We start from the raw sequence: 25,066 nt of genomic DNA on the forward strand, positions 1-25,066 counted from the left end.
CTCCCCTGCGCACAGAACGCGTCCCAGATAGCGGAGCTGTCCCTGCAGGCACGGGCTGAGGGTCACCAGGAAGGTGCTCCCCGGGAATGCCAGCTCTCCAGCCCCTCCGCAAGCAGGGCCGCGCTCGAGCAGCAGGTGGCTGTCCCCCCCGAACCGCCCCGTTCTGCTGACGACAGGCGACACACTGGCCTGGCAAACGGAGCGCTCTGTAGATACTTTGGCTTGACTTAAAAGGTTTTTCTCCGCTGACCCTCCAGCAAACATCTGATTGCTGTTAAATGAAAGCATCGGAACAGAGGAGGGCCTGCGGAGAGGAGACCCCCCGACAACGCCCGCTCTCAGAGCGCTGCTGGGGCACTGTCCTGGGGACAGAGCGGGGATGCGGGGAACAGCAGGGTGTCCAAGCGAGTTCCGGCCACCTTACCAGGCACAGGAGGCTTGCTGCTGGGTAGAGGGAAGTGTTTGGGGCTTTGTTGTTGTTTAAAAAGAAGATTTAAGGATTGCTTCATTCGCAAACCACGCAACATTAAGTTGGCTCCTGGCTAGTTTGCATGTTACGGACTGGGCTTTTGAAGGGAAGGTCACGGAGGTACACGGCGTGCTGCAAGCCCCAAGGGATGGGTGCAGCAGTCCTGGCAGCGAGGTGGGGACTGGCTAGGGGCTCCCAGGACACAAATTAGAGGAGGCAAAGCTCTGCCTCTGCAACAAGGTCTCCTCGATGTATCAGGAGTCAAGTAGATGACAGGTGAAAGCTGCCTGGAGCCACCAGAGCGCGTGGGTCAGCACCAGTCAGCCTAGGTGACAGGTCCCATGTCCTTTCACCATCCCCAGAAACTGTTCACCCAATTCTTTTATGCCTACAGAGCCTGGAAGGACGAGCTGCTCTTGCCTTCACAAGAACGGTCACCGCTTTCCACAAAGTTATACTTCCGAGAGGCTAGCGCAGAAGTACAGGGGAGGGAGGCAAGTTCTGGGTTTGATCACTTCCATCCAGCACAGAGCACTCCGCCCCTACCCTGCAAATACCAGCTGGTGTCAGGAGGTGAACTACTCACTGCTGGAGAAGGCACACATCCTCCCTGTGCCTGCTTCTCATCTAGGGGACACGCAGCGAACAGCCTCTTATTCCCAGCAGTCCCAACACAAACTCCAGCACGTTAATATCTCCGCTACGAGATATTCTAGGGCCACAGAGACGCTGCAACAACCAAGCTGCAGAGCACAGAAAATATCAAGGTCAAAAGCAACAGTGAAAGAAACCTCAGAGAGCTCCAACTTACTGTTTGCAGCTTCTCCCGGTTGTCCAGCAGGAGTTTTTCTGTGCGTCTGTAAGCCTGAGCCACCAGCACTTTTGCTTCCTAGAAGACAGTAATGAGAAGGGAGATTTGCAGTGCAAGTGGCAACAAACACAACATATGGACAAACAAGGAGAGCACCATGGGAAAGAATGTGCAAACCGAGCAGGCAGAAAGCAGTTACCACTAACAGAAAATACAGATAAGCCTTTTGAAAAAAGCCAAAAGAGTGCTTGGGATAAGGAACAGTAAACTCTTGTGCTAGCAAAACTATCGAAGAGAGTTCCTGCTGATGGGAAATGAAGTCTATGGAAGCTGCCCAGTAGCAAAAGATACAGCTCAGTACAAAGCCCAAGGAAGCACAGCTATAGTGCCTTGGAACCAAAGCTTTTCTGGTTTTCATCTGTTTGACTTGCATTTTTCAGTGAGCTGCAGAAAGTAAAGAACAAACAGGAACACGCGCTCAGGGGCAGCCTTACGTGGTCCATCATTTGCTGAAGTCCCTGGCTGAAAGGGCGCCGACCAATTCCCGGTGCACTCTCCGCATCGGGGAAGGAGAGCTGCCCGATGCTGGGCACCATCCCGTACTGCTTCACCATGGAGTAGGCTATCTTGGTCACCTTCTTCAGGTCGTCCTGGGCTCCTGCGTGAAAGAGATGCGACGCTTGCCAGCTCTGAGCTGAGTGAGAGAGCAGCAGGTCCTACACAAACACACATTTGACTAGTCCAGAGCCTGGGGGACCTGCAGGAACCCACCCAGGTGAACACTACCTGCTGATGGACCTTTCCTCGTGTACTGCAGGACCCGTGCATGACCCTGAGTAAACACACTGGTAGCTGAAGTATATGGATCGCTTAGCAGCCACTGCCTTCTGTTACCGCATTTGTCTGTAACTAGCTGGAACTAAGTGGAACTAAGGCACAGAAGGTCCAGGCTCTTCCACCAGCCAACAGTCTCGCTGGGTAATTGCATCTGTGGCCTTAGGCTTTGGGACAAAGTCTAAGACAACACAGTTGCAACCCACAATGAGACCTTCATTCTTAAAAAAACAACTCGAAGATCAAAACAAGTAATTTGGCATTTCCCTTTCCCACTGCCCAGAGTGGGAAAATTCTCAGGTCACCCTTAGACGAGGCAACAAGTACGGAAGTTCAGACTCTCTCAACACGATCTCCACCTGCCTGCAGCAGGGTCTGACTCCTCACCTGTAGTGACTTTGTTAAAGGTGATGGCCTCAGACACTCTCCCGCCCAGAGCCATACACATCCTCTCCAGCAGCTGCTCCTTGGTGAAGAGATACTGCTCTCGTGGAAGGATCTGAGCGAATCCAAGCGCTGCGTTTGTTCGAGGGGCTATGGAAACCTGCAACACAGGGCAGCTCCGTCAGCACAGAGAACAAAAGAACCAACTATAGCAACAGAGGGAAGAAAGGAAGGGCCTGCACTCCCAGTGAAATTTGTTGAAAGCGATGGTGCAGGCTGACCTACAGACACACGGCCAAAACTGCAGTACGTTGCCGTTCCCATACTGAAGCCTCTGCCTCCACAGCTGCAGACATGCCCTTTCTGCCATTCCAGATCAAAAAAATTAAAAGGAAGCTGTCCTTGACAGCAAGTAAATGAAACCCTAACATTTAAGGGTGGCTTTGGAGGATATAAACCAGTCAGAGCTTGCTTTCTCATGTTCCAGAATCATCAGGACTACCTGGAGAAACACGGGATGTTTTCAGAAAAATAAGAGCCGTTTCCCCATCCAGCCACATCTCGTTGAGAGTAATTAACAACAGTTCAGCTTATACAATAGGTCATTCAGAGTGAATTTGCTGCTGGTGGCAGGCCAAGAAGCTGTCATCCTTGCCATTCCCACCCCTCCACCTCTCCCCTGCGTCCAGGCTCTTTGAGGAGACGTGCATGGGACAGAAGGCACCCTGGGGTGCCGAAGGGAGGCCCTTCCCTACAGAGAAGGGCTTCAGGCACACAAACTCCCAAGTGTGCCGATCTGAAAAACACATCTCTTTCCATCAGTATCAGAGCAGCTCCTGCAATGGCCTGACTGGTAGCTGCAACACGCTGGCAGGGAAAGAGGCCAGGCAGGCACGCACGCAGCGCAGCGCTTTGTGCCTGGAGGCGGCGCACGGGCTGAGCAGCAGCAGCAGGACGCTCACTTGCTCCAAATGTGCCCAGCACCAGGGTGGCCAGCGGACACACTGGGGGTGCTTTACAGTTGGCTTGCAAATGCAAGATTTTTCCTGTGGCCGATTAAGCTTTGCAGCAACACTGTCATAACTGGAGCCCGATAACGGACTTCTTGACAGCATATCTTGAGAGCAAAGACAGGTCTCTGCTCTTGTGAGCCCCCACCTGCGGTACTGCGTTCAGCTCTGGGGACCCCAGCACAAGAATTACATGGATGTATTAGAAGAAGTCCAGAGGAGGGCCACAAAGATGATCAAGGGGCTGGAGCACCTCTCCTACAAAGACAGGCTGAGGGAGTTGGGGTTGTTCAGCCTGGAGAAGCAAAGGCTCCAGGGAGACCTTACAGCAGCCTGCGGGTACCTAAAGGGAAAGCTGGGGAGGGACTTTTTGTCAGGGGGTGTAGTGATAGGACAAGGGGCGATGGCTTTAAACAAAAAAAGGATAGGTTTAATTAGATATAAGGAGGAAATTCTTTACTCTGAGGGTGGTGAGGCACTGGCACAGGCTGCCCAGAGAAGCTGTGGGTGCCCCATCCCTGAGAGTGCTCAAGGCCATGTTGGATGGGGCTTGGAGCAACCTGGTCTGGTGGGAGGTGTCCCGGCCCACGGAAGGGGGTTGGAACTGGGTGATCTTTAAGGTCCCTTCCAACCCAAACCGTTCTGTGATTCTATGATATTTGCTGTTTATGCTGATGCAGCATTCACAGCTCCAAGTTCATGGAGACCAGAGTAACGTAGCAGAATCTAACATAAGTGCTGCAAAAGAATCAACACGTCTTGGACGGAGGATCCCAAAGGATTCTCTTCCCACCCAGCATGGGGCTTCATTACACGACAGCCAGTGGCGGGGTTACCTTCATCACTGCCTCCGTGTGCTCCAGCAGCCAGCCAACCAACGCGTGACCCGATTCATGGAACGCCACAACCTTCCTCTCTTCTGGTGACAAGATCTTACTTCTTTTGGCAGTGCCTATCGGAACACAGACGAGATAAGACAATAAACTGTCAATAAATGTAACCAACAGGCATCACCTTGTAAAGAGAAGCACACGAGCTAGAGCAGTCTGTGGCTGCGCTGCCAGCAAAGTTGCCATTGCACGCTGTCTAGGGAGAGGCAGTAAAACACCCTTCAATTACACAGGGGAAGAGGTGCTCTCTTTCCCTGCAGTGGAAGGCAATCCATGCCTGGCAGAAACTTTTTCCCCTTACAACAGACTTAGTCATTGCACAAATAATTTAATGTTCGATTAACTCACAGCTCTAGAACGCAAAGCTCTGTTCTGTTCCCAGCTCTGTCAAAGGTACGTACACTACATCTCTGCCGAGGGACAGGTCTGCAACAAGTCGGCACCATTTCGAGAAAAAAGAAAAATCCAACCCCTAAAAAACCCACCACCAAAAAAAAAGGAGTCTGGCTGGAAGAGCATACTTATTCTGCTGTATGATCTTTCAGTCCCTTAGGGACACGAGGGAACCGAGATGTTCCATTATACGTAAAAAAAAAAAAACCACGAATATCTACCAAAATCTTTCTCCAGACCCAAGGAATCTCTGATTACACATGGCATGCTCTGTATGAGCTTATTCCCAGGCTCTTGAGAACTAGCAAATTAAGCCATAACTCACATTTAATAGTTTCTCCAGAAAGGTGATTTTTGAAAGTGTCTATTTTCCAACCCAGTAGTCCGTAACACAGAATAAGTCCAATTAGGATTTCAAAAAATGCTGAATGGGAGTAAAGCTTCTGGCACGTAGAAAATACGTTAACTACAGAACACGCTGCGCACCGAGCACTCATTACTGCCCTGCGTATCGAGCGCAAGAAGGTACCAGTACTTTAAAGTGGATGTCTCTGCACCGTGCCAGGAGCAATAGGGGGTAGAGCAGGCACAGTCAAGAGCAGCATTATACCAAGGTTGCCTGATGTCTTGGAAAACAACATTCTATTAACATTAATTTTTAAACAAAGTCAAGAGCTTTATTAAACAAGGAAACAGCAAAATTAGCGTGGCAGATCTTGTAAAATTACTGCTCAGGGATGCTGGAAACCACTGTGCCCTGCAAGGCATGATGGTGATGGAATAGCAGATTAATTGCAACAGCCTTGATTTTCATTAGTCAGCCCCTTACCTTGCCTTCAGCAGTGCGCGTGCATTCCCTGTATGGATCTTTCTATAGAAAGATGCATGTATGCACTATATATAATCTATGTAATTTTTTTATACTCTGGAAGCATCCCTCTGCCAGCCCACCAAGAAGGGAGGGACTGTACTCTTCACAATAGCACACAGCGTGCCCACAAAGATTGTTTCTTCCCCTACAGAAAGCAAGCTCCAGGCAGGAGAGCTCTCCGAAGGCCTGCACTTATCACATTTATGAGAGAAATAATCCAGGAAGCAACTCTGGTGCATCTCTGCTGGTCTTACACTGCGTGCACAAACCCCACCAGGGCACAGGCTCTGCTCCGTCTTCCAAAGACCGTTCCAAAGACAGCCCCCAACTGCCTCTGTGTGCTCAGCAGGTTTCCTCCATCACTCCCAGGAGACCTGACTTACTGACTACTTTCTGTTCCCAAACTAAAAACACAATGGAGACTACCACAGTGAAGAGTTCTTACTCCTCCCTTACAGCAACACAAAGCTTTAAGGCTGACAGGGCCTCTGGACTTGCGAAGTTCTCTTTTGATTCCGCACCACCCTTATTAAAACCAGCAGCCTATAATGGAAAGCACAGTAATATCTTGTTTTCTTCAAGAAAAGCTTTTATAGCAACTGAAATACCCTCTGAATTGTGAAACTCAGAAGCATTCCTATTACATGGCAAGGGTACATTTAATATAAGGGCCTGGAGGGGTGTTTAGGGTGTCCTACAAAAAATAGCCAAGTCCTGCTAATACGAAAAAAATCTGATTAAGCAACAAAAAGATGTTATTGCCTCTCAAATGCCACAAAGCCTCAGTGAAGCGAGCCAGCCTGTCAGCAGTGAAACTGCTAAAGCCCATGCCCTCTAACGTCCACCACATTAAAACAAGATATCCCTTCTGCTACACATCCCTGTGGTCTTCCTTGCTTCTTGCCCATGTCTGGGGAACTAAGGCTATGGTGGAACTCACAATGAAAAGTTAAGGGAACGCCTGCGAGTTTAGGGCTTTCTGTACTGCAGACGGGAAAGTAAAGCACATATTTGCTATAGCTGATTAGGACTTCTGCGCTGCAGCTAGAGCTGCCTCGCTGTCCACTCCTGGGAGCTGCTGAGTACAGCTGAGTACAGGCTTAGTAGAAACGGGGTCACAGGCACCCAAAGCACCCCAAGGGTTGTTTTTAAGAGGCAGGTGAAACTGTCAGGAGTTCTCAAAAATCTTCTCTGAGATGAGGAATTATTTAGGCATTTTCTGATAAAAAAAAAAAAAACAAATAGTGAAAACCTAATTTCTATATTAGGAAATAACTGACCCAGTACAAACATCCTGTTTCACACGCTCTACTAAGAACAGCACAGAACGCCTCTCCGTTTGCCCAGGCTCACCCCCCAGTAATGATGCTGCAGCCTGGAAGCAGTTAAGTGTCAGATTATGAAAACCAAAGCTTGCCTAGAGGGCAGTTCAGATCAAAACCCACCAGATTCAAATCCCTCAGGTGAAGTCAAGCGTTCTGGGAACTCTTTTCCCCCCTCCCTCTAATATATTGCTACAGGGTAATCTCCAGAGGTTCCTCTGCTGGCACTTGCACAAGTGACAGGGAAAGGCTGACAGGATGTTCTCAGAGGGAGAACAGTACTCTACTGTCTTTCAGTTTTTTCTGCCAATTCATCAAAGCCTGGGCTTTGAGGCCAAAAAGAAAAATCTCTAATTTCTTCCTGTTGCTGTTGAGGATGGGGTAGCCTGTTTGCTTTTGCTATTCATGTTTATGTAGCAGGTGTCCAGAGCAGAAACAAAAACCCAGAGATACTTCCACTTTATTTATTTTAATGAAAAAACAAACCAACCACCAACCATCCAGCTTTGAATTCCCCTCTTTACTATTTTGCTACTGGTCATTTTCCCTGAGCTACTGGCTCAGGTTGCCTGCAGAGTCAGAAAAACAGGTCCATTTAGGGTCTTGTTCACAAAACCTTTCTCCAGCTATGGCATTCAAGATCTTCCAGACAGCTCTGTCTACAAGAGGAACCGGTTAAGACCCAACTGTCTTCCTGGAACATAACCCGATCACCTGATCCTTCTCTCAAGGAGCTGACACAGATTAGCAAGACAACAACAGAAACGGCTGGGTCACTTACCTGCAATCACTCTTTCCACGGCATACTCAAAGTTGAAAGTATCAATGGATTTGTGACCTTCTCTAGCGGCATGAAGAGCAGCTTCGTTGCATATATTTGCTATGTCAGCTCCTGTAGACAAGAGTTTACAAGAATTATATTGCGTTCGTTATGTGACAGACATTTTAGGGGACAGAAAAGGCAGGAACAGATCTAGAGAGAGACCTAAGGAAGTCAAATAGCCTGCACTGCAAGCTCCTCTTTGTTCCTTGGGAACAGAGAGCAAACCTAATCCATGGTGTTTATGTTGGATTTGAACAATACAACTGCCTTGGCAATGAACGCTGCGTTGCCACACAGAGGACAGAGTTCAGCAATCAATTAACAGGCTGAAGCCAAGGCTGGCTCTCAACAGCAGGGGAGTGGCGTGGGCAGCCTGGATTGGCATGGGCCGCCGCGCTGCTCATACAGCGACCGCACAAACCTCTGTGCAGAAGAGAAAGAACATCTGTTCTGAGTTTGTGTGTGTGGGTGATGGTGGTGGGGGGCTGCCGAAAGAAGTCACGAAGAGGCACTGTGCTGGGGCCTGTTAGAGGGGAAACCCAGAAAGGATATTCCAGGAACTCCACATAAACAGGAACTCTGGAGCCCCTTGCTCAGCACTGTTTCAAAGTCCCAGGGACCTACCCTGGAAACAGGCTCAGTGCAGGAGCCAGAGCTGTCCAATTTCTACCCTGACCGACGAAGGAACTGCTATTCATTCCTCCCATCATTTTCCTGGTAACACATATCAACTTAAGAGTCTTTCCACATCTCAGCGTGAAGCGCAACACCTCATCCTTGACAACAGCTTTGGAGCAGAGAATGAAGAGTGGTTCCTCCCCTTTGGAATCAGGATTCAGGCACTGTAAAAGTGTTTTCCTCCAACCTCCACACCCTGCCAGAAATTTCAGAAGATTGAAAATAGCCACAAACAATTGCTTATTGCAACTCCATTCACCAGGGAGCTGGTTAGGTTCCCACTATTTCAGTGGAGAAGATTTGAAGTGGAGGGGAAAAAAAAAAAAAGCCCTTTAGACCAAAATACCCTCTTAAAACTAAGCAACTGAGAAGCTTCGGGTTGAACTGCAGAACTAGCAAGCATGGAAGGAGGCAGAACAGCCCCACAGGGACACAGCATGTCATACCGCTGAAGCCTGGAGTCAGTTCTGCAAGGTGCTGCGAGTAGAAGCTGGCGTCTTGGATCAGTTTGAGACCCTTCAGGTGCTGCTCAAAGATCTCTCTTCTCTCCTGCGAAGAACACAGAGCACTCGCACGACAGCGAACACCCGAGCCCAGCAAGCCTTTGCAACATGGCAGCTTGCCTGCTCCCTGTCCCAGGGAGCAGAGGAGGAGCCAGACCTCTGGCAGCGGGGACAGGAGCACTGCCACCAGAGGGCAGGGCTGTCCTTACAGCACTTCAGCTCTTACGGGAGCCCCGATAATCACCCAGCTCTCAAATTCGGAACAGATGTACGAAGGCTTACCGTGAGTCACTGCTTTCTCTCTCAGGGCCACTCTCTCCTCCAAACTTTCACTCTGATCTGCCTTTTAACTTTTCTCTCCCCGTAAAAGCACTTGCAGGAAGGAGCTCTGAGTGCCTCTACCTGCTCCTCCTACACTGCAAACGAAAACCCCATCTACTAGCGACTTAGCCTGCAACCACTTCCCAGACAAAGGTGGGGGTGAGATGATGGCTGGCGGGCAGCCAAGCAGTGACTCATTCAGCTGGTCCAGGAGATCCTGATTAAAACAATGGGCTCAGTTGCCAGGGTTTTTCCCCTTCCTCCTTCAGGGCAGCTGCACGGTTCATGCTTCCGGTGCCAGATTGTATCAGGCATTTAAGGTATTTTAAGTGAAAACTCTGAGGACAACAGTAAAGCACAGATGGAAGAAGGAAGAGGCTGTGCTGGCAGAGCGGACAGACCTTTACTGCAGCTGAGCCTGTTTCCAAAGCTCTGCTACAAACGTCAACACAGCAGCCGTGGAAGACTCCCCTAGTAAATGGATTTAACAAGCATTCAGAAGGAAAGTCACTTAGCGGGCTGTCTGAAGGGAAACAAAGAGCCTGACAAGGACAGTGAGGACAACAAACCTGCGAGGCAAATGATGCTCAAAGCGCACGACAATTTGAGCTCTCCCCCACAAGCCAGCTTGCCAATTAGGTGGTTCCCAACTTCCTGGGGAGAAGACTATATATAACGTTCTGCATCTGCATGGCAAAGAGCCTCACAGGAGAATCTTCTGCCAAAGCTCGTATAGGAACAGATACACTTAAAAACAGCGAGCTGTCATTTCACTGAAACAGGCAACTACATTAGCATGTCAAATCTCTGATTTAGGGCACATAAATAATAACGAAGGCACACAGAAAGGCATGCTATCTCTATCTTCTCCAAGCTCAGCCTTTGCCAGGCCCGTGAATCATCAGCAAGCAAAGGACTGGGACACTTTTGTCACTAGCATTATAGGAAGGACAGGGCAGTACGTGGAAAATACCTGGAGCGTTGGAAGATCAATGAAGATGTGCCTGTCAAGCCTCCCAGGTCTCATCAAGGCACTATCCAAGACATCAGCACGGTTGGTGGAAGCCAGCACTATAACGTGATCTGCGGTCCCCATTCCTGTAGCAGAGCAAGCAAAAACAAAGGTGAAGGTTTCCACCACCACAAAGAGCAACCACACAAAGGGACGAGGCCGGGCAGGATGCAGAGAACATCTTACACATCTTTATCACAAAGGACGCATTTACGACATCCTTTGGGGCAGCTGAGGCTGAGAAAGTGTCCTGTTCCCTAGGAGCACGAGGCAGGAAGGAACCTCCCAGGTCACCCGGGCCAGTCTCTGGTCCTTGTGGGCACTCTGAAATTCCCTTTTCAGTTACTTAAACCCCAGCCTAAAACTTTTTTTTTTTTTTTGCCACATGTTGAAATTGCTCCAACTGGAAGCCAGAACAGAATCGTTCTGTTCAGATGAGCTGGGATGTGCCTTCTCACCCCCAGCCTTAAGTCAATTCCCGCTTCTTTAGCTCCAGTTGTACAAACAACACTTTTTAGCTGAAATAGCATTTTCCTCCCCAGTATTCCCGCGGAAAGCCCGTCCAGCTTTCATTTACTTTTAGCCCTCAGTCACAGACTGATCACCAGGGAAGGGACAGGCTTCCTCCTGACCAGCTCACGTTAATGCAGAAACAGAAGACGCAGCCTTGACACCCAGCAAGTGCCATATTACAGCACGACTCGATCTGCGTCTTTTCACTCGCCTTTTATCACTCCATTGGCGCCCAGGCATCCCGCAGACCGGTGCAAAGCCCAGCCCTGCAGAACATCCCACAGACACCACGTAGGCAGGGGCAGAATGTGCCCGAACAGCTCCGCAGTGATTGTTAGCAGACACCAGCTCAAGCCACAGCCACAAGGTTTTGTCTCCGGGTCTTAAAGATGAAGGGAGCATCAGGATTTACAGGCTTTGCGAGAGCAGCACGGAGGCATCAAAGGCAGACAGGACTTCCTGGGGAAGCCGGAGCACTAACAGCTGGAGGAGGGCAGAACGGGGCAGGTGGCTGCGCTGCTTGGGTGGGGAGCCAGGGATGATGCTGAATCACCGAACCACGCTGCTTATTTATTACATTCCACCGGGTGCCCAGAGGCCTCTGGTGTGAGTCACCTGCTCGGAGCCGATTCAGCCGCCCTGGCACGCAGCAGCCTTCCCAGGGAACGGCCGCGTTAGCCCCATGCGCTTCTGCCCTGACTGCCAAGTCACACACTGCAGAAAGCGGCTTTATGCACGTAAGCTGGGTGGGTTTCAGCTCTCCCCGGCTTTGCCGAAGAGCTGCCAAATGTGTCAGCGTACAAGAGCTCAGCAGAGAGATTAGGGTTACAGGTGAGGCAGAGGACTGGCTCTGTCAGCTTGCACTACAGCGAACCTCCGTTCTTCCTCCCTGCAGGATGCTGTCTGAATAAGCTCCCGGAGAGGATGAAGCCGACCACTCTTCAGGCACGTATTACGCTGCGCTCTGGAGGGTGATAAACAAGCAGAGAGACTGGCAGGCACTTGGGGGATAGCAAGCTTCCTTCACGTGGTAGGATTAGACGGTACGGTACATTATCAGCTCTGCAGCTGGGAAGACGCGGCCTTAAAATAGGTCTATCAGAACAAGCATAATAAAAACAGAACCGCTGAGTGCATCCTCCTCACGTCAGCTTCTGCCCCACTTGTTCTCCAGCCTGCAGCCCAGCGGCGCAGAACAGCTCCGAGAAACCTACACCAGCAGCCTCTGAGTCACATCCCAGCTCCCGGCACCGTGTCACCTGGCATGTGACAGGCTTTGGCTTCCACAGGCAACGATCGGTCACAGGAACAGGCTATGAAAACACCACCTCAGTAACAGCAACAAGTTAAAAACGGTTCTGAAAATCTAGCCCGAAGAGAGCCTTCATATCCATAAAGCTTACAACTTAACCCACTTCAAAAGGAAAGGAGAAGGGGCCACCTGAATTGCTTAGTGCTCTCCCCCCCCGCTGCCAGAGCTGCCCCGATGGGCGTCCCATCTGCGTTACTACACCGTCCTTCCCCAGCCTCTCATTCAAGGCATTTTGGACATCATCTGTGCGCAGCGTCACTGAAACAGGGCCACCGCTGCGAGGGAAGTCGCAGGGTCACACGCCTGCACGTGGCACACGTCAGGCGAGAGGGCTCGTCTGAGGACTTCAGGCTGCCACCAAAAGCAGGCCTGCGTTTTTATTCACAAAACCAGGAATCAGCCCCGGCCTGTCAGGCTCCTCTCAGATGCGTTCAGAAGGGCGGAGATATTTGGGTCACATTCCTCTTCCGCTTGTTTGCGGCTTGTGAGGGAAGATTCACTATTCGGAGCAGGCACCTGTTCCGACGAAGGCTGGAGTACGAGTCGCTCTGCTTTTAAGGCAGCTTTTGTACGCACAGGCTCCGTCCTGCCCCTTCTCCCACCCCATTCCTGGGGCTTCCAGAACGTGAAGCAAGCTGCCAGAGTGATGAAACCAAGGTAGCTTGCAGGAAGAGGCTACAATTACTCTAAAACCCGCACACCAGCGTCAGAGCACACTGCACGTTGCATCCTGCACAGCTCCGTGTAACAGCCCTTGGTGCCCTTGTCCTTCCCGCAGCCGGCAGAGGGGATCCGTGAGGCTCTGACCCTCCTCTTCCTTCCCCACCTCACCTATGAGTAATCTCGATCCAGCACACGCATTCCACAGTCGCTGCTAAGCTGATGATTCACAGATCTACTTCTGCACTTGATTTTTTTTTTTTCAAATGAATAGCTCGACTCAGTGCTGTGGTGTTGCCTTGCAGAGATTCAACCATCAATTTCAGCTAAAAGCAGCTAAAACAGCTCTCAACCTCCCCTTTCAAGGTTCCTCATTAGAAACATATGACTCCTCCACTCATGCCTGGGTAAACTGTCAACGTCCTTAAAAAAAAAAAAAAATATTCACTATCCTCCTGAAAAACTCTCTTTTGTAACGATGGACACAGCACTTCAGCATTCATTTAGGTAACATGCAGCCAGATAGCATTTCAATGACACGAGCCAAGATCCATGCTTATGTGTACAAGCCAAGAGTAACCCGTGTTTCTTGTACTACCCTGACAGTCCTTGCCAGCTGTCTCTCGTTTGACATTATAAACTCCTTGGGCTATTTTTTTAGTGTGTGTTTGATAAAGCACTTAGCTAAACGCGGGACTTAGTCCGTGATCCATACGAGAGACAAATAAATAATCATGAAGCAATATAAATTTAAAAATAAGCTAGGCAGCACACAACAAAGAAGCTGTGTTTTTGTTTTTTTTTTTTTCCCTAGGACTTTTAAAGCATACACTGAGGACAACATTTACCTTTTAAACTCACTTTTGAAGGGATTTGTTCCCTAACTTCTGAATTGAGACTCGAAGAAGCAATGCTCTAGAAACAGCACCTGATTTCTACAGACCACAGAAAACGAGAAATTTTCATTTCTAGCACTGAGATGTCGATTGCACTGACCACGTATTCCTGAACAGATGGCCCCCATCTGATTCAGCATTAACCTGTTGCCGGTTCACCTTGCAACCGTCAAGAGGAAAAAAACAACCAAGCTGGCACTGGCGTTCTGCGTGTCAGTAATGGCCTTTTCCATGGAGACAGCATTACACAGATACAGCTGTAAACAGTTATGTTCGCTCCAAGAATATCTATATGCTTGGCCAAGATGCCTAAGCGTGTGGATGTGCAAAGTCCCATGGAACCGCATACACATTTATGGTGATTTCTGGTAACAACATAGCACTGCGTGTTTCAGGGAGGTTCCTCTGATAACCAGATTTGTGTCTGGTTATTTAGGACCCACTTAAAGCTCATTCCCCTCCTTCAAAAACTTCATGGCACCTGGGCAAAAGCAGAGAGGGGCCTGGAGGATTTCTCTTCAGAAGGACCACTCCATCCTGTTTGCACCATGCTGTGCCCCAGCTTACAATTTCTCCTCCTTCTGCAGCACAGGCAGAGATCCAGAATTATAGATCATCTCGTGTGCAGCATGGAGGAATAGCTACCCTTTCCTGAAAACACTTCACAAGTCCCAGCTTCTCTCCTTGAGAGCCGAAGGTTGACCACACAGCAAGCTCCAGAAGGCAGCCTTACCGCCGAGCTGCAGGAAGAGCTCTGCTTCAGTAGGGCTGCACCCACTGCTCCCCTGTGAGCATCCAGCAAAGAGGAACAAGCTCCTTTCACTCCTTAGGTCTGGAGAAAGAGGGATGCCTTCAGTGCAGGACTTTTAACTTCTCACATAAAGAATCCGATGAGGTGTCACGTTTATAGTCGAGGTAAAAGGCAGCCCTGTCCCACGGAACAGCAGACTGATACAAACACACCCTGATGGACAAGTAGCTATCCCTTACCTTGCCCTGCAACAGAAGGGTTTAGCAACAGAAGCAGTGCAAGTTGGGTCAGGGCGGCAGGCTCTGACAGGGTTATGACTAACAACAGACAAAGGATTGTTCTTTTTGGCTCTTGCATGAAAGCGTCTGAGAAAAGGGTTGATTCCATATGTGGTACAGCCAGCAACCATCCAGAAGTGTGGCATCAAACCAGGACTTGTCTGCAAAGCTTCCCTCTCCCAGCTTAGGCATCTTATAGCCAGGCAAGAGACGTGAGATTAGGTCAAGGGACAGGAGAATGAATATTTTCCATTGCTTATGTCCCTCTGGGCAACTAAACTTTAAACCTTATCAGATTTTAAAACATCACCTGTCTTAGAACATAGCCAGTATTCAACATTTAACGGTCAGCTGGACCTAAGTGTTACCAGCTATGGACAGTAGCGTCCTTGCTGCCAATTCATTCTCTTTTGGTTCCCCAGTATTGTAAAAAATTCCTCTCCAACTGCCAGTAGGAAAACATACTCCTGAACTGAAGCCACTTACTGTAGGAAGAGTCTTTGGGGTTGCTGCCCTCTGCCAGCCAGGATCTCTAATGCATGTTATCCACCGGTTTTGTTCGCAGGTGGATGCTGCCGTGTTGTTGGTGCACATTCACCCCGAAGGTGACACTACAATTCTGACTCAATCTTTGGAGTACAGTCACAAAAACAGCTGGCTGCAGGGTTTTACGTTTACTAGATTTTGACCCTTAATCCTTTTGAAATCTAGACATTTATATAGGGTTTTTATCTCCACAGCTTATTCACACCACGTTCTCAAACATCTCTCCTTAGCCCAGTGACTTCCTAGGCACCATCAGCTCTGGAGTAGTCCTCCCTAAGTCTCCAGTGACCGATGGCGAGATGCAACATAGAGCCTTCAGAAACAGGGACTAACGATGGGACACAGATTCAGACTAGTGCTTGAGGAGAGCCCTGGGGGATGTGCAGAAAAGCGTAATTCAGTGTGAAGCAATTACTGGACACACAGCTTCCAAAAAGCCTGTGCTGAACAACAGCTGCTGCTCTTCCTCTGTACTCACTGCAGCAGCTGGTGAAGGGGAGAAAGAGCAGAGAAAGGACCCACTCCAGTTGAGTGCTATGATGACCTCCAGAAACAAAACAAGGCCAGACAAGGCCACACTGGTGTCCAAATAGGGAAAAAAAAAAAAAAAAAAAAGATTTTCAGGTGTGAAAGTCCCTAAGCAGCAGTCCAAACCATGGCTATCACTTGCCATACAGAGACTCTTTTAACAATGACATGACCAAATCATAATGCTGGGCTTAGTCCTGAAAATGCTGTGAAGTGCCAGCTAGCCTTGTCCCAGGAAAGAGGGAAGTGAGGTTTGTTTCAATGCAGCGGTAAATACTCCCCCAAGAAGAAAACGCTAAAGAAGCGCTGCAAGTTCAAACAGGACAGCAGCCCAGATCTCCAAGGTGATAAGGGCCCAACTGCTAAGAGACAGAAATACTGACCATCCATTTCTACCAGCAGCTGGTTTAAGGTCTGCTCCTCCTCAGCATTGGCAAAACCAGATATATTGGTTGAGCGCTTCTTGCCCACGGCATCAATTTCATCAATGTACACGATGCAGGGTGCACGAGCCTGGGCTTCTCTGAAGAGGCTCCGAACTCGGGCAGCTCCAAGACCTGTAGGGGAAGGGAAGAAGAAATGAGCTTCACAGCCACAGCTGTAGAGGATTGCTGGCCCCCAGTCAGACATCTGACCCAGGCAAACCCTCAGTGTGTGACAGTCCCTCTCTCAACACTCCAGACACAAAAAATTAGTCACAGAACTCATCTCTTTAGTCCTTAAACACTGCTTGTCCTGGAGCGCGCTGGCTTTTAACTGAGCTCCCAAAGCTGCAGGGACTCTTCAGAGCTGCTGTAAGAGGAGCTCTGCTCCCAGCTCCAGACATGAGTTCCTGTTCCTTCCACAGGTTAGGAGCAAAAATACTCAGTGCATTTCCACACACAGACCCTCGTTGGGTCTCAAGAGATCTAGGAAGGAAGGAAGAAGACTGAAATCCCTGGGCACAGAGAGGCCATACTTCCTCCCATCAGCAGGGAGCAGCAGAAAATCCATCAGCATTCTCAATATAAGGAAGGAAGCCTCAGTGAATGGCTTTAATAAGTAAAGGCAAGTCAGAGATAATGCTTTCAGGTGAAGAACCATGGTTTCCCGTTGTCAGAAAGAAGCAACTAGTTATTCAAAGAAAATGTTTTAGGTGCCACATTATTATCTATCCACTATTGCTGAAAACCTTTTATATTTTCAGCAGAAATATCCAACTTACCCTTCCCATGCAAAGCAATGCTAAAACTCTGCCCTTTGTGAGAGGCCCAGCCAACATTCCCCAAGTAACCTCCACTCCCTTCCTCCCACCACGCTTACCTCCTATCACCTCCACGAATTCAGAGCCTGCCATGGCCAGGAACGGTACTTGTGCTTCTGTAGCCACCGCCTTTGCCAGCAACGTCTTCCCACAGCCCGGCGGCCCAAGCAATAAGGCACCCTTGGGCACTTTAGCTCCAAGCTGAAGGTAGCGATCAGGACTCTGTAAGAGCAGCACAGCTGCGTCAGATCCACAGCCAACATGAGGCATCTGCACAAGAACACGGTCTCCCAGAGCTTCTCGACACTGTTCTCATCCCGAGCAACCCCGAGCTCCTAATGGGAGCAGCTACATCTGCAGCCTGTTACAGAACTGGAAATAGACATTGAGTCATGGTGATCACAGCACAAAAGTTTTCAGCTTATTTAAACAGAGGCTGCTCAGTATCGTGCAGGATGAAGAGAACAGACCCTCCTCCCCAGGTTAGTTCTAACCCAGAAGATGGGCGGCAAGCACTTGTTGTGATCTACTCTTAAATACCTTTAAGTAGTCCACAAATTCTTTGACTTCCATTTTCGCCTCATGCATTCCTGCTACATCCTTGAAACCAATCCCTTTTCCGGATTTTCCGTCCACGATGGTGAAACGAGCCATCTTCAGCTGGTTCTGGGGAAGGCAACACAAATACTGAAGATGTGCTCTGGCTCTGGACAAGGCAACAGCCTGGAAAGGCGGTTTGCTACACAGCACAGGTACAGCCATCCCCAACAAAGAACATTACAATGCCCACCAGCACATTGTTGTTTTACTAACTTCTGCTTTGGATATACTTCACAGCCAGACTGCAGGACTGCTGACTCGAGCTTTATTTACCCACATTTTGTTGGGAAGAGAAAGTAAACCTGCAAGAATGCTCCCAGCCCAGCTCAAGTCCCTGTAGATCAGGCAGGGGCATTTATTAAAATTGTACAGAATGCCCAAAACCTTACTTGGGATCTTCTCCCTGATTTTTAAATTCACCGATCCTTAATACACTCGGGATAGGTGTAGCTTTAAGGAACATGGATGGATGGTAAATATTAATGGTAAATAAATTACCAATATTGCCTTGTAAACGTATGCAAACATACACTTTGGACCACTGACCAATGCTGCCACCAGCTTCTACTACAACACAACCCGGGGACAGAATATAGGCTCTCAAATTTAACAGGCACCACATTTCAGCCTTCTGGTGTGTGTTAAGCCACCGTGACAGTCAAAACAAGGATTTAGTTAAATGTCCTACTTGTAACTGCTCATTATGTTCCTCTGAAAACAGCTACTCAGGATTTTTTTTTTTTTTGAGAAGAACGTTTATAGCTTCTCATGCCTTAGAAGCAGCAGTTTATCCAAACAAAGAGTTAAACATGCTGGGCCTAGCTGTCCCCACTCATGCAAGGGCAGAAACCAGTCCTCAAGGCCCTCATTACTTAACACTTCTTTAAACTACTCTTTTCTCCCAGGCAGCTGCACCCCTTTGTATAAAGAGAATCGCGAAGCCAGAAGAACTACAGAGGAGAGCGAGTGGGAAACCTAACAAGGGACTGAATTCACCACTGTTTTCATCCCCGGATCCCTGAGGTCAGTACCAGTGCACCCAGAGCTGATTTCTGCCGAGTTTCATCAGCTGATCCAGGCAAGGGTGGAGGATAGCAGGAGATTTAACTGATGTTGCAAGTGAGGCATGTGGCGTGAGGGGAACAGGCCAACACGTAATGAAATCCAGAATCTGAACATATTTTATAAATTGAGAATTCATTTTGCAGAAAGCAGCAATTCCTACTCCTGGCTGTATGGGAGGCATATTGGCAGGACCCAGAGAAAAACACCATCTGCAGCTGCAACTCATTAACAAGCTTTGAAAATAGCAGAGCAAACTGGACTGCAAATTCACTGAGCTCAGCCCTTCCTGCCATTGGGGGAAAGAAAGGGCCTCAGCTAAGGCCAGTTACTGTACAAACGAGTCAGATGATCAGGACAGGAAAAGATGCAAGATGTGTCAAGACTGCGGAGTCCTTGGCATCAGTTAATTCTCAATCTGTGTTGACTTTGCTGGGGAAAGGGGAGGAGATTAGGCCAGCAGAAGGCAACACTACTCACAGGCTGCAAAGCAACGTAAAGATCCAGGATACTTACAAAAGCATTGAATCCTCCTGCCCTGCCTGCGACCCTAATAAGACGGAAGATGCTCCACAACATGGACACAGCCACAAGTGTCACTATCAGGGAAATGACATCACTGAAAGGACAAAAGCAGAACAGGTAAAAAATTGAAGCGTTCAGCCACAACTCAGTAAATATTACTCAACATCGCTATTTTCAGTGTTTTAAAGGTCCTGACATTTCGGCTAGAAGTGCGGCCATGAGCATCCATGACTAAGAAAATGGCACCTTAAAATTCTGTATATGAAAACAAAACCTCACCAATTACATAACCTAAGAAGTTAAACAGAGGACACTGGCACATACTGCTCACAGCTGTGGAAGAAATTCCACTTCACCATTCCCTGCAGAGGCATTCCTACTTATAAAACAGATAGACCTTCGGGCAGTCAGACCGCATCCAGAGCGGAAGGCGGTGGCACTGGCGGTCCTTCCCACGGGAGCTCACCGCAGAAGACCTGTGTCCAGCGATGCCAGGAAGATTCCAGCTCCCCCAAACCTGGCAGAAATCCCAGTGCAAGTCTCCCATTAAGAGGCTGCTTGGCTGCCCCTGCTCAAGTCTCTCGGAGGTCCTTCACAAGGAGGTCCTGCAGCAACCACCACAGCGAATTTTCTTTGCAGTAGCTCTTGGGTTAAAGGGGAGACACGGAGCAGAGCTGACAGGGCAGGTCTAACGCAGTTACAAGACAAGCGTGCTGAGGACAAAATACCCTGTGAGCTCTGAACACGGGATACTTTTAATAAGAGGAAGAATGATCGGACTATCAGATGGCAGGCTGGGACTCGAGGTATCCTAACTAAGCTCCTTGTTCTGCTCCACATGCCCTGCTCGACCCTGTGAAATGATCTTGCCTCCCCGCACTTCTGTTTCATATCTTTAAACTAGGAGCATGCGTTCCACCTCTCAGGAACGGATGATTTACTGAAGCAATGGGAGCAGCATGTGCTGTATACCTAGCGGCATTTGTCTCCTCTGAGCGAGGGCTCCTAGGCAACACTGGAAACTGAAAATCACCTACAGTTTGGCAACTGTGCAAACGGGGGATTAATTCTGAAACACATCAAGTGCCCGCACCTGATAGCAAACTGAATGCAAGCTCTAAGTGCTCTGCATCTCACGGGTTTAAACTCCAGACTCTAAGTCTCCTGAGAGACTTCAGACCCTGTAGCACCTCTTTAAAAAAAAACACAATATTTTCAGAAGTAGGGGAAGCAGCCTGTGCTGCTAACTGACCAACTGTTCAGTGTACTCTTCCCATTACACAAACTTTGACAAAAATCATTAAGTTATGAATCTCAACGAAAGATTTAATACTGCGTGATCAATTTAAGAAGTTTATCTTCATAGAAATCACGCATTCAAAGTGTAAAAAATGTCATTCAGAGGACAAGCAACTAGACAAAACTCTGCAAGGGTATTTTCTCGTATATGAACATGACATTTATTTCACATTTTAGTAAGGCATCCGGGAAAGATACCGTGCTTCAAACCCCACTTTCTTGGCAGACAGGACTACTGTGCTGCATCTCCATCTCTAGGACTCTAGAACAAAATATTAGTTGAGAGCTCTCCAAAGGCCAGTCTCTCTGCAAACTTACAGAGAGCATCTTTCTACATCAGCACAGCCATCAGTGATGGAGGTGGCCTTGTTCAATAGCCCAGTGAGCCAGCTTCACAGGTCTCTTTTGTACTCTGCGCCCCATAAATCCTACCTTGCAAAAATAAGCTGCCCGTCTGAACAGAAGGGCAAATAAACCGCGTGAGCGGCAAATGACCGCAAAACATCATACGAAAGCACAGAACAAAGGCTAGCCAGTGCTCTGTAATCTTTTGTCAGATTTTTACTTCTTGCTCATTGCAGTTTATTTCAAAATTAAAACCTTTAAGCACGGACTTTTTAATTATTATTTTTAAAAGCAAAGGATCCCGAGATCCTTTCAGGTAACAGAAAGGGGCTGCAAATTTAATAGAAGCACTCCTCCCTCAGTGAGATTTTCTATCTTAGCATCAAAGCTGCTCTGCTCAGTATGTGGCTCACAGCTGGAGCGAGCACCAGCACGGGCTGTCCTCTGATCTACAGCTGTTGGAGAAACAGGCCAAAATTAGGTGTTTATTTTTACAGACTGAACCACCACCACAGGCCTTCCTTGAAGCATTCTAACGGGGGACGGCTTACTGCACCGCCGACATTCTCCACAAACCAGGGTGTAACATCACACGTGTTGAGTCAGGATTTCTATCTCACATTGCACTCGAATAATGGATTATGAGGACGAAAAGTGCTCAGCTGCACAAGGACATGCAGCAACTGACAGACTTTGCTCAGACCTGCTGACACTGACCCCAAATATTTTGGTCCACTACGTGCTGCAGTTCCAGACATCTCGAGACCCTCATTTCTGAGTCACTAAGGCACATCTACAGCGTTTTTCAAAGACTGCTTAAGTACTCCAAAACAGGGACCACTTATTTTGTTCTGCATTTACGTAACATGTAGTTGGAAGGAACTTTGCTCTTCAAGTGAAGGATGTTGTTGCCAACATAAGATCAACAGTAAGCACGAGTTTATATCATACTTTCCATAAAAGCCAGGGTGTTTGTAGGAAACAGGGATTCTCTCTCTCTCATCAATATTCAACTCGTCCTCCGCAGCTCTCAGCTTCTCTTCAAATTTGTCAATGTTTGCCACCCGCATTGTGTACAACAGGGTAACGTTCTGGGGACATGCAATCAAAAGCAGCAAAAAGAAATTGTAAGTGTGGTATAAAGACAACAACGAGCAGAAGAGGTGCACGAAACGGAGAAGTCAGATAAAAGTTAGCATTGTTACGTCCTTTGTTGGCTACACCAACGAACTCATGAGCAGGTAACTGACACTGGGCCTCCAAATCAAGTCGGCAGCACCTCACGGCTTTCTGGCACCTTATGAAAGCATTAAAGCCAAGAACTAAATCTCAGCTCTCTAGAAACAAGGAGATGCAATGATTTTGTAGGCAGACTGGAGGATGAAGTTAGTATTATAAACCTAATTGTAATGATAGCTTGGGTCCAGTCAAAGTTTTACAATGCATCTGGAAAACTACATCACTGGGCAGGAGGCCTTCTGGATGTTGTTTCTGTATCTCTCTCAGAAATTAATTTCATCCAGCAGTTTGCAAAATGGATCATAAATCGATGAACTAAGTGGGATGTACCCAAGAACAATATTTTAATCGCTCAGGCTAGTTTGTAACGATTCTTGGTGGCAACTCTTGGAAATAAAGTAAGCATGTGATCAAACTTGGCTTTTTTTTCCCCATCTTGGAAAATTTAAGAAGGAAGTCTGATGGAGTTTGACAGAGCAACTGAACCTAAAATCCAAACAGGAGACAATTTTTAGAACTGGATCTAGAATTAAGAGTTTACAATCATCTTCTAGACACCTTCTGACATTTTAGACTGAGCTGGGAAGAAAGAACTATTGAATTTCCCAGCTTTTTAAACGTTCGTAATGTTTCCTTCCAGGTCACTATTAATTATTCTTACAGTTTAAAATAAAAATCTTAGTGTCCAGGTTGGTATGAGTAATAGAAGCCCCCTGAACTACAAACAACAGAAAGTAAAATTAATGAAAAGCAAATTTACCAGCTAGAGTTTTACTGAACATATAATTCATTAATCCAATTCTTTCCAACAGTATAATCTAAGATCATCTACTCCAACCAGAGAAAGCCACTCACAACTTGTCCATGCGGAGTTCCTCCCGGGTGCAGATAAATTTCTACAATATCACTTTCTGGAACCACTTCGATTCTCTGGACCTCCCCCTTTGACAGCATCTCATTGATGAAATAATTCCAGGAAATGTTGGTCCCTTCTCTGTTCTCGCTGACCGTGAATCGAAACATCAGCACTATTAAAGTTATGATGAGGAGTGCCCGCAAGCGTTCAAGGTGCATCTGATTTTCCCTTTTCCTCCGTTTCTCTTCCTCTTAAAAAAGAAAAAGATCAGAGAAAAAAAGACGTGAGCATGTAACTGCACAGCCTTCTGACTAACAGAAGGGACACCTAAACGACAAAGACTGACACAAGGGTACCTTTAAGGCTTTTATTGCATGGTTCTCTGGAGGCACTACACTCAGCGGCAGGACCTAACTCGCTCTGCACAGGCCGTTTTCTAGCTTGGCTCACAAAGGTAACAGGAGGCTGCGTGACTTGCCCAAGGTTACACAAGGGAGTCGGTTTTCTGGGTTACATTTCACTTCCAGGCCTTCCTGGCTTCTAGGCTGTCAAGCCACAGGGCCTCAGCTGTGCATACGGAACAGCACCAGGGCAAAAGCCTGGTTACGAAAGCACGAGCAGTCACATGTAAACTTAGTGGTTGCCTGGAAGGAGACACATTTTGCATCCTGACAGCCAGCAATCATCTGCTTGCATCACACTGCTGCTTTTCCAATCGAGGCTGTTTTACCACATCTATACCCAGCTGTTCCCCAAAGCCCCAAAAGCCACGCGGGGAGGCACTGCGTACACACGTTACAAAGATAATGGAGGACTGCCTCTTTCATTTTAAGTGTTGCTTCGGTAAGAGGAGGAACTGAAGCATCAGCGAGCCAAAGAAAGTCCCTTACTTCCAGAATTTGTCATGCACGAAGCCAACCTCTAACATTTTGAAAAGCTCTGATGAGCGTCCCGTGTTTCGGGGCAGTCCGACTGCGCTCCAGGAGACTTCAGATGGTCATAGCCCACTGCCCCCATTGTGGTGACACCAAGTATCGTTCTGCTCAGAAATGAAGGACTCACTTGCCTGGCCTAATATGGATGGATAAAATAATAAAGCCACCAGACCTTTGTTGCTAAAAAATCACTCAAGTATGACTACAGCCCAATTCTAATCAACACGCTTCTACGCTGCCTAGTCCTCAGGCTGTTACTAACATATCCACTGAAAAAAATATTAGGAGTGAGTAAAACCAGTCTTAGTTTCACTGTTAAATCATGTAGCGCAGTGCTGAGGGATAATTGCTTCCTGGTGAACTCCTGATCTGCTGGCGCTCTGCACCACGAGACCAACGACAGCTCTACTGCCTAAGAGAGAATCGGCACTTGCAACAAATCAAACGCCGCACAGGAAGAGTGGTACGCAGCTTACTTCTGAATCAAAATATACTGCAAATCAATCTCACTGTTCATTGCACGTTTTCTCCCCTGCTGCGTAACCACCTTCATGTTTGAACAGGCTTGATAACGTGTCCACGTTAAGGATCTGTATCAGCATTACACACTAGATGTGCTTTCCCCCACCTTTACTGTACCGGTGACATACTGACGTGGTGACACGAGAAAAAGGGACGGCTGGTTTGCGGTATTTGCCACCAAATCTTTTCTTTCAGGCTCCCAACATTTTCTGTGCTGCACAGGCAAATTCTGAATTCTGTGGTAGCACAGCTCAATGTCAACTGCCAGCGAGCACTGGAGTTGTTAAGATGACAACAAATATCTTCCTCTTTCCAGTTATATGTGGAACTTCTCAATATATAATTTACTGCTCGTTCTTGATATACAATTTAACATCAACAGCAACATGGCATACATAAATACTATTCTACATCCAGAAATAAATTAATTCTGTACCACTGGACTGCTAGTGCATCTGCCTGCTGCAGCCCAGATTAGATTTATTTGCGAATTCATAACAAGTGTTCTGACACCAGCATTTATCACTAGCCACCAATTAGACCCTTATACACACTGCAACAAAACCGAGGGACAAACATATGACCCAGTCAGATGCTAAAAAAAGTACTCTGTCCTTCAGATACACAGCATCATT

General features: G+C 47.9%; 1 protein-coding gene across 1 annotated transcript in view; it reads right to left on the minus strand.

The window, feature by feature from the left end:
- Nucleotides 1-25,066, minus strand: part of SPG7 (SPG7 matrix AAA peptidase subunit, paraplegin) — a 31,882-nt gene that overhangs the window by 1,141 nt on the left and 5,675 nt on the right. Inside the window, exons 4-16 of the mRNA XM_048075057.2 lie at nt 22,974-23,224; nt 21,831-21,970; nt 19,227-19,329; nt 17,589-17,714; nt 17,108-17,270; nt 16,189-16,362; nt 10,283-10,407; nt 8,932-9,034; nt 7,766-7,876; nt 4,345-4,460; nt 2,502-2,658; nt 1,775-1,938; nt 1,281-1,358 (exon numbers count right to left, since the gene is read on the minus strand). Coding sequence (XP_047931014.2) covers nt 1,281-1,358; nt 1,775-1,938; nt 2,502-2,658; nt 4,345-4,460; nt 7,766-7,876; nt 8,932-9,034; nt 10,283-10,407; nt 16,189-16,362; nt 17,108-17,270; nt 17,589-17,714; nt 19,227-19,329; nt 21,831-21,970; nt 22,974-23,224 — 1,811 coding nt within the window. The remainder of the gene's footprint in view (nt 1-1,280; nt 1,359-1,774; nt 1,939-2,501; nt 2,659-4,344; nt 4,461-7,765; nt 7,877-8,931; nt 9,035-10,282; nt 10,408-16,188; nt 16,363-17,107; nt 17,271-17,588; nt 17,715-19,226; nt 19,330-21,830; nt 21,971-22,973; nt 23,225-25,066) is intronic.

Source organism: Anser cygnoides, chromosome 12, assembly GCF_040182565.1.
Source record: "Anser cygnoides isolate HZ-2024a breed goose chromosome 12, Taihu_goose_T2T_genome, whole genome shotgun sequence".
NCBI classification, from domain to species: Eukaryota; Metazoa; Chordata; class Aves; order Anseriformes; family Anatidae; genus Anser; species Anser cygnoides.